The sequence below is a fragment of the Blennius ocellaris genome (genome assembly GCF_963422515.1).
Source record: "Blennius ocellaris genome assembly, contig: SCAFFOLD_182, whole genome shotgun sequence".
NCBI lineage: Eukaryota > Metazoa > Chordata > Actinopteri > Blenniiformes > Blenniidae > Blennius > Blennius ocellaris.
The window spans coordinates 50,566-60,039 of NW_027661842.1; the positions used below are offsets into that span (position 1 = coordinate 50,566).

At 47.6% G+C, this 9,474-nt stretch overlaps 1 protein-coding gene across 2 annotated transcripts in view; it reads right to left on the reverse strand.

Moving 5' to 3' along the window:
• The window catches only part of atf6b (activating transcription factor 6 beta), a 34,028-nt gene extending 30,178 nt beyond the window's left edge, over window positions 1–3,850 (reverse strand). For both annotated transcript variants that reach the window (XM_080522269.1, XM_080522268.1), the window contains exon 1: window positions 3,653–3,850. In XM_080522269.1, coding sequence (XP_080378395.1) covers window positions 3,653–3,725 — 73 coding nt within the window. In that variant the 5' untranslated portion in view covers window positions 3,726–3,850. The remainder of the gene's footprint in view (window positions 1–3,652) is intronic.
• Window positions 3,851–9,474: the final 5,624 nt, after the last annotated feature.

The following is a 9,474-nucleotide window of genomic DNA, read 5'->3' on the forward strand; positions in this document are numbered from 1 at the left end:
GCTAGCTTCACGTCTCCTGTTGTGGTAGTTCACCTTCCAACATGCTAGCTTCACGTCTCCTGTTGTGGTAGTTCACCTTCCAACATGCTAGCTTCACGTCTCCTGTTGTGGTAGTTCACCTTCCAACATGCTAGCTTCACGTCTCCTGTTGTGGTAGTTCACCTTCCAACATGCTAGCTTCACGTCTCCTGTTGTGGTAGTTCACCTTCCAACATGCTAGCTTCACGTCTCCTGTTGTGGTAGTTCACCTTCCAACATGCTAGCTTCACGTCTCCTGTTGTGGTAGTTCACCTTCCAACATGCTAGCTTCACGTCTCCTGTTGTGGTAGTTCACCTTCCAACATGCTACCTTCACACCTCCTGTTGTGGTAGTTCACCTTCCAACATGTTAGCTTCACGTCTCCTGTTGTGGTAGTTCACCTTCCAACATGCTAGCTTCACGTCTCCTGTTGTGGTAGTTCACCTTCCAACATGCTAGCTTCACGTCTCCTGTTGTGGTAGTTCACCTTCCAACATGCTAGCTTCACGTCTCCTGTTGTGGTAGTTCACCTTCCAACATGCTAGCTTCACGTCTCCTGTTGTGGTAGTTCACCTTCCAACATGTTAGCTTCACGTCTCCTGTTGTGGTAGTTCACCTTCCAACATGCTAGCTTCACGTCTCCTGTTGTGGTAGTTCACCTTCCAACATGCTAGCTTCACGTCTCCTGTTGTGGTAGTTCACCTTCCAACATGCTAGCTTCACGTCTCCTGTTGTGGTAGTTCACCTTCCAACATGCTAGCTTCACGTCTCCTGTTGTGGTAGTTCACCTTCCAACATGTTAGCTTCACGTCTCCTGTTGTGGTAGTTCACCTTCCAACATGCTAGCTTCACGTCTCCTGTTGTGGTAGTTCACCTTCCACATGCTAGCTTCACGTCTCCTGTTGTGGTAGTTCACCTTCCAACATGCTAGCTTCACGTCTCCTGTTGTGGTAGTTCACCTTCCAACATGTTAGCTTCACGTCTCCTGTTGTGGTAGTTCACCTTCCAACATGTTAGCTTCACGTCTCCTGTTGTGGTAGTTCACCTTCCAACATGTTAGCTTCACGTCTCCTGTTGTGGTAGTTCACCTTCCAACATGCTAGCTTCACGTCTCCTGTTGTGGTAGTTCACCTTCCAACATGCTAGCTTCACGTCTCCTGTTGTGGTAGTTCACCTTCCAACATGCTAGCTTCACGTCTCCTGTTGTGGTAGTTCACCTTCCAACATGCTAGCTTCACGTCTCCTGTTGTGGTAGTTCACCTTCCAACATGTTAGCTTCACGTCTCCTGTTGTGGTAGTTCACCTTCCCACATGCTAGCTTCACGTCTCCTGTTGTGGTAGTTCACCTTCCCACATGCTAGCTTCACGTCTCCTGTTGTGGTAGTTCACCTTCCAACATGCTAGCTTCACGTCTCCTGTTGTGGTAGTTCACCTTCCAACATGTTAGCTTCACGTCTCCTGTTGTGGTAGTTCACCTTCCAACATGCTAGCTTCACGTCTCCTGTTGTGGTAGTTCACCTTCCAACATGCTAGCTTCACGTCTCCTGTTGTGGTAGTTCACCTTCCAACATGCTAGCTTCACGTCTCCTGTTGTGGTAGTTCACCTTCCAACATGCTAGCTTCACGTCTCCTGTTGTGGTAGTTCACCTTCCAACATGTTAGCTTCACGTCTCCTGTTGTGGTAGTTCACCTTCCAACATGCTAGCTTCACGTCTCCTGTTGTGGTAGTTCACCTTCCAACATGCTAGCTTCACGTCTCCTGTTGTGGTAGTTCACCTTCCAACATGCTAGCTTCACGTCTCCTGTTGTGGTAGTTCACCTTCCAACATGCTAGCTTCACGTCTCCTGTTGTGGTAGTTCACCTTCCAACATGCTAGCTTCACGTCTCCTGTTGTGGTAGTTCACCTTCCAACATGCTAGCTTCACGTCTCCTGTTGTGGTAGTTCACCTCCCAACATGCTAGCTTCACGTCTCCTGTTGTGGTAGTTCACCTTCCAACATGCTAGCTTCACGTCTCCTGTTGTGGTAGTTCACCTTCCAACATGCTAGCTTCACGTCTCCTGTGGTGGTAGTTCACCTTCCAACATGCTAGCTTCACGTCTCCTGTTGTGGTAGTTCACCTTCCAACATGCTAGCTTCACGTCTCCTGTTGTGGTAGTTCACCTTCCAACATGCTAGCTTCACGTCTCCTGTTGTGGTAGTTCACCTTCCAACATGCTAGCTTCACGTCTCCTGTTGTGGTAGTTCACCTTCCAACATGCTAGCTTCACGTCTCCTGTTGTGGTAGTTCACCTTCCAACATGCTAGCTTCACGTCTCCTGTTGTGGTAGTTCACCTTCCAACATGCTAGCTTCACGTCTCCTGTTGTGGTAGTTCACCTTCCAACATGCTAGCTTCACGTCTCCTGTTGTGGTAGTTCACCTTCCAACATGCTAGCTTCACGTCTCCTGTTGTGGTAGTTCACCTTCCAACATGTTAGCTTCACGTCTCCTGTTGTGGTAGTTCACCTTCCAACATGCTAGCTTCACGTCTCCTGTTGTGGTAGTTCACCTTCCAACATGCTAGCTTCACGTCTCCTGTTGTGGTAGTTCACCTTCCAACATGCTAGCTTCACGTCTCCTGTTGTGGTAGTTCACCTTCCAACATGCTAGCTTCACGTCTCCTGTTGTGGTAGTTCACCTTCCAACATGTTAGCTTCACGTCTCCTGTTGTGGTAGTTCACCTTCCAACATGCTAGCTTCACGTCTCCTGTTGTGGTAGTTCACCTTCCAACATGCTAGCTTCACGTCTCCTGTTGTGGTAGTTCACCTTCCAACATGTTAGCTTCACGTCTCCTGTTGTGGTAGTTCACCTTCCAACATGCTAGCTTCACGTCTCCTGTTGTGGTAGTTCACCTTCCAACATGCTAGCTTCACGTCTCCTGTTGTGGTAGTTCACCTTCCAACATGCTAGCTTCACGTCTCCTGTTGTGGTAGTTCACCTTCCAACATGCTAGCTTCACGTCTCCTGTTGTGGTAGTTCACCTTCCAACATGTTAGCTTCACGTCTCCTGTTGTGGTAGTTCACCTTCCAACATGCTAGCTTCACGTCTCCTGTCTGTGGTAGTTCACCTTCCAACATGCTAGCTTCACGTCTCCTGTTGTGGTAGTTCACCTTCCAACACAGCAGGAAACCAACAGTCTGCTTCATGCAGCGGCTGGTTTGATCACAGCTGCCCCGAGTACCCCGAGACCTAGTCCCTGTAGTTTGTACTCAAACAGAACCCCCATGTCCCTGTAGTTTGTACTCAACCAGAACCCCCCATGTCCCTGTAGTTTGTACTCAGGCCAGTACGGCCCAGAACACCCATGTCCCTGTAGTTTGTACTCAACCAGAACCCCCCCAGAACCCCCATGTCCCTGTAGTTTGTACTCAACCAGAACCCCCATGTCCCTGTAGTTTGTACTCAGGCCAGTACGGCCCAGAACCCCCATGTCCCTGTAGTTTGTACTCAGGCCAGAACCCCCCAGTACTCAACCCAGAACCAAAGTTCCAGCCGAGTCCACCTTTCCAGGTCCCGGTAAAGACTCACTCAATTCCAACCTGTCCCGGTTCGGACTCCCCCCAGCCCCCCTGGACCCGGTCCGGACTCACCCCAGTCGTCGCTGGTCAGCAGGTTGTCGGACAGGAAGCGACAGTCCAGCTCGGACAGCAGCTCCGCGCTCATCGCCACGAAGAGACGCCGCGAGGCGGAAAGCCGAGAAGGTGTCTGGGTGTTCGGCGCGAGGCTCCAGCAGCATGAAGGACCGGAACACTCCGCGGGACTGGCTCACACCGGGCCCACGAGCTTTGTTTTGGTCTCGGTTCCGGTCGTGCTCGGTGTTCTGCCTACGGCAGTCCAGGAAACGGGGTTGTCTCCAGGTCCCCGCCCACCTCCCACAAGCAGCCAATGGCAGTACAGATAAGAATGATTGACAGCACGGCGCCCCACTTACAGCTGCCATAGAGTTCCACTGGCGGAAGTGACGACTCAAACAAACGAACGTCTTTTAAATGACAGAAGCAAACAACCAATGAACACTGGAGTTTGTGGTGACTGACAGCCACAGCAGCCAATCAGCATCTAGCAACGCAAGACACCAACTTCCTAGACGCGGTCACGTTGTTCGAGGCGTTGGGACGAAAAACATGTCAAATTGAGATGTTTAATGAAAACCCGCTGGTCAGTGGTCACAGTTTCCTCTCCCTCCGCCTGTTAGGGAGCAGAGCGGACTGGGTGGAGGGCAGTGGTTACATAACATTACAGAGCTCTGATCAGTTCTGGAGGCTGTTTTTAAACCCAGGCATTCTGCACCTTACTCATTAATACCTTTCTGAGTTATTTTGCCTATTATACCCTGCTGGCACGGAGATTAATCTCTTGAACAGAGTATTCTTTATTAGGATGACTACAAGAAACAAGGAATGGAGAACAGAGAACAATCTCACATTGTAAAATTATTTTTAAATATCGAATCATGCCACTAAAAGGGCTTCACCTGTCTGTGCTTATCTTCCATGACAATACAAGGTTGAGAAAACATTATTATCTTGGAAGTAATCCATACAAATATAAATCACAGGAGCGCTTCTGTTGTTGAGGTCTGAAGAACCACAATTAGCGCAGTGAAACATTGAAGCCTCCTGGAGAACTTCATCACATCAGTGACCCCTGCCCCCCCCCCCCCCCCCCCCCCCCCCCCCCCCCCCCCACACACACACACACACACACACAGTGCGAGCTGTAGTTTCTGAAGAACCAACACTAAACGCCGGAAGCTTCAGATTAGTGTGATAAAACGCTGTCATTGGACCACAGACTTCCTGTTGTGAAGCTCAGAGAAGCTGTGCTGTCGGAAGTGAAGCAGCTTCGTCTGTGAAGATGAAGGTGGAGGTCTGCTGCTGTTTGATGGTCTTTGTCCTGATCTCTGACGCCTCTGCAGGTCCAAACACTTCTCCTTCTTCACACCGTCACACTCACTCAGTGGAGACGTTTCCTCATGGCTGTGTCTGTTCCTGCAGGCCTGTCCAGTGAGAGCAGCAGGTGGAGGAGCAGCAGGTGGAGGAGCAGCAGGGGGGAGGGGTGACTCTGCACTGTCCTCAGCCCGTGAAGGACACGGTGCTGTGGAGCAGACAGCGGGAAGGAAGTCACACTGACATCCTCTCAGCTGATGGTCACCAGGACAGGAAGTACATGGCAGATCCAGATGGGAGGTTCAGGTCTGGGTCCGGTCAGTCCAGATCTCTGGTCATCAGCAGAGCAGCTGCCTCAGACTCTGGAAGGTACCTGTGTGACCAGCGACCAGCCGTGGACCTGCTGGTGCTTCCAGCAGGTAGCGTCTCCAACATCACTCACACCTCACACCTCACCATCTGACACTTCTTTCCAATTCACATTACATCTTGAACTGCAGCAAAACATAGTGTGTGTGTGTGTGTGTGTGTGTGTGTGTGTGTGTGTGTGTGTGTGTGTGTGTGTGTGTGTGTGTGTGTGTGTGTGTGTGTGTGTGTGTGTGTGTGTGTGTGTGTGTGTGTGTGTGTGTGTGTGTGTGTGTGTACCAGGATGTAGGGTCCGTGTTGTTCCAAAGAGAGACAGCATTGCTCTGAGGTGTCTTCCTGCTGCTGGAGGACCAGATGTCCCCTCATGGAGGACAGAAGCTGGCGAGTTGTTCCCAGGAAGCAGGTTTCATGTTTCTCCTCTCGACCACACACTGATCATCTCAGACGTCCAGCTGGAAGACACTGGGCTGTACCACTGTGGTGGGGGGGCGGCCTTCTACCTGGCAGTGAGTCCAGGTGAGACGTCTGGACTACAACCTTACTGAATTCTCCAGGAGACTGAGCACAGCCTGTCTTTAGATTCTGAGGACAGTCTGTCTTCTGGATAATCTGAGGACAGTCTGTCTTTAGATTCTGAGGACAGTCTGTCTTTCGATTCTGAGGACAGTCTGTCTTCTGGATAATCTGAGGACAGTCTGCCTTGAGATTCTGAGGACAGTCGGTCTCCAGATTCTGAGGACGGTCTGTTTTTAGATTCTGAGGACAGTCTGTCTTTATATTCTGAGGACAGTCTGTCTCCAGATTCTGAGGACAGTCTGTCTCCAGACTCTGAGGACAGTCTGTCTTTATATTCTGAGGACAGTCTGTCTCCATACCCTGAGGACAGTCTTCCTCTCAGAGACTGAGGACACTCTGTCTTTAAATTCTGAGGACAGTCTGTCTCCAGACCCTGAGGACAATCTGCCTCTCAGAGACTGAGGACAGTCTGTCTCCAGACTCTGAGGACAGTCTGTCTTTATATTCTGAGGACAGTCTGTCTCCAGACCCTGAGGACAGTCTGCCTCTCAGAGACTGAGGACAGTCTGTCTTTGATCTCAGCTCAACAATAATAACTTTTCTCACACAGAGAAGAAAAAGTCTGAACCTCCATCAACCAAGCAGGAACACAGAGGTAGGAGATGATGATGATGATGATGATGATGATGATGATGATGAAGAAGATGTCTCATGGTGTCCTCTTCCTGCAGATGCGTCCTCTGGTTGGCAGCCGATCCTTCGTGCCGTGTTGGTCCTGGTTTTCCTCCTGGTCCTCATCAGCATTACTGCAGCAACAGAGCTTCATTTCAGAGGAACGTCACTGTGACATGAACGTCTGATTGTCCACTTCCAATAATGCAGCAGATCAACAGCTGGTCTCATACTGCAGAACTGAACATTAAAGTACCATATTCTACTAAATGGACTTTTCTGGTCTTTAAACATGATAAAAGTGTTATTTGGGGGTCATATAATCCCCAAAGTGTTTTTTCATTGATTCCCTCCAGTTTGAGTTCACAGTGATGTTTCTCTGTTCTACCTGGTGGGGGAGCTCAACACCTTGATTCTATTTGATGACGTCACAGAGCTGGAGAAGCCCCGCCTCCAGGAAGATTGACATGAGGAGAAACCAAAACAAGACACGCCCACCAATGTGCCCAGGAGCCTCTTCTCTGCTCTCTCAGTCTCTGCTGCTTCACATTGAACTGCTGTTTTTGTTGTTCCACATCTGTTTTCACCTTCATGTCCACTGGAGAAAATGTGTTTTCACCTTCATGTCCACTGGAGTAAATATGTTTTCACCATCATGTCCACTGGAGAAAATGTGTTTTCACCTTCATGTCCACTGGAGAAAATGTGTTTTCACCTTCATGTCCACTGGAGAAAATGTGTTTTCACCTTCATGTCCACTGGAGAAAATGTGTTTTCACCTTCATGTCCACTGGAGTAAATATGTTTTCACCATCATGTCCACTGGAGAAAATGTGTTTTCACCTTCATGTCCACTGGAGAAAATGTGTTTTCACCTTCATGTCCACTGGAGAAAATGTGTTTTCACCTTCATGTCCACTGGAGAAAATGTGTTTTCACCTTCATGTCCACTGGAGAAAATGTGTTTTCACCTTCATGTCCACTGGAGAAAATGTGTTTTCACCTTCATGTCCACTGGAGAAAATGTGTTTTCACCTTCATGTCCACTGGAGAAAATGTGTTTTCACCTTCATGTCCACTGGAGTAAATATGTTTTCACCATCATGTCCACTGGAGAAAATGTGTTTTCACCTTCATGTCCACTGGAGAAAATGTGTTTTCACCTTCATGTCCACTGGAGAAAATGTGTTTTCACCTTCATGTCCACTGGAGAAAATGTGTTTTCACCTTCATGTCCACTGGAGAAAATGTGTTTTCACCTTCATGTCCACTGGAGAAAATGTGTTTTCACCTTCATGTCCACTGGAGAAAATGTGTTTTCACCTTCATGTCCACTGGAAAAAAATGTGTTTTCACCATCATGTCCACTGGAGAAAATGTGTTTTCACCATCATGTCCACTGGAGAAAATGTGTTTTCACCATCATGTCCACTGGAGAAAATGTGTTTTCACCATCATGTCCACTGGAGAAAATGTGTTTTCACCATCATGTCCACTGGAGAAAATGTGTTTTCACCATCATGTCCACTGGAGAAAATATGTTTTCACCTTCATGTCCACTGGAGAAAATGTGTTTTCACCTTCACGTCCACTGGAGAAAATGTGTTTTCACCTTCACGACCACTGGAGAAAATGTGTTTTCACCTTCACGTCCACTGGAGAAAATTTGTTTTCACCTTCATGTCCACTGGAGAAATTGTGTTTTCACCATCATGTCCACTGGAGAAAATGTGTTTTCACCTTCATGTCCACTGGAGAAAATGTGTTTTCACCTTCATGTCCACTGGAGAAAATGTGTTTTCATCTTCATGTCCACTGGAGAAAATGTGTTTTCATCTTCATGTCCACTGGAGAAAATGTGTTTTCACCATCATGTCCACTGGAGAAAATGTGTTTTCCCCATCATGTCCACTGGAGAAAATGTGTTTTCACCTTCACGTCCACTGGAGAAAATGTGTTTTCACCTTCATGTCCACTGGAGAAAATGTGTTTTCACCTTCATGTCCACTGGAGTAAATATGTTTTCACCATCATGTCCACTGGAGAAAATGTGTTTTCACCTTCATGTCCACTGGAGAAAATGTGTTTTCACCTTCATGTCCACTGGAGTAAATATGTTTTCACCATCATGTCCACTGGAGAAAATGTGTTTTCACCTTCATGTCCACTGGAGAAAATGTGTTTTCACCTTCATGTCCACTGGAGAAAATGTGTTTTCACCTTCATGTCCACTGGAGAAAATGTGTTTTCACCTTCATGTCCACTGGAGAAAATGTGTTTTCACCTTCATGTCCACTGGAGAAAATGTGTTTTCACCTTCATGTCCACTGGAGAAAATGTGTTTTCACCTTCATGTCCACTGGAGAAAATGTGTTTTCACCTTCATGTCCACTGGAGAAAATGTGTTTTCACCATCATGTTCACTGGAGAAAATGTGTTTTCACCTTCATGTCCACTGGAGAAAATGTGTTTTCACCATCATGTCCACTGGAGAAAATGTGTTTTCACCTTCATGTCCACTGGAGAAAATGTGTTTTCACCTTCATGTCCACTGGAGAAAATGTGTTTTCACCTTCATGTCCACTGGAGAAAATGTGTTTTCACCATCATGTCCACTGGAGAAAATGTGTTTTCACCATCATGTCCACTGGAGAAAATGTGTTTTCACCTTCATGTCCACTGGAGAAAATGTGTTTTCACCTTCATGTCCACTGGAGAAAATGTGTTTTCATCTTCATGTCCACTGGAGAAAATGTGTTTTCATCTTCATGTCCACTGGAGAAAATGTGTTTTCACCATCATGTCCACTGGAGAAAATGTGTTTTCCCCATCATGTCCACTGGAGAAAATGTGTTTTCACCTTCATGTCGACTGGAGAAAATGTGTTTTCACCTTCACGTCCACTGGAGAAAATGTGTTTTCACCTTCACGACCACTGGAGAAAATGTGTTTTCACCTTCACGTCCACT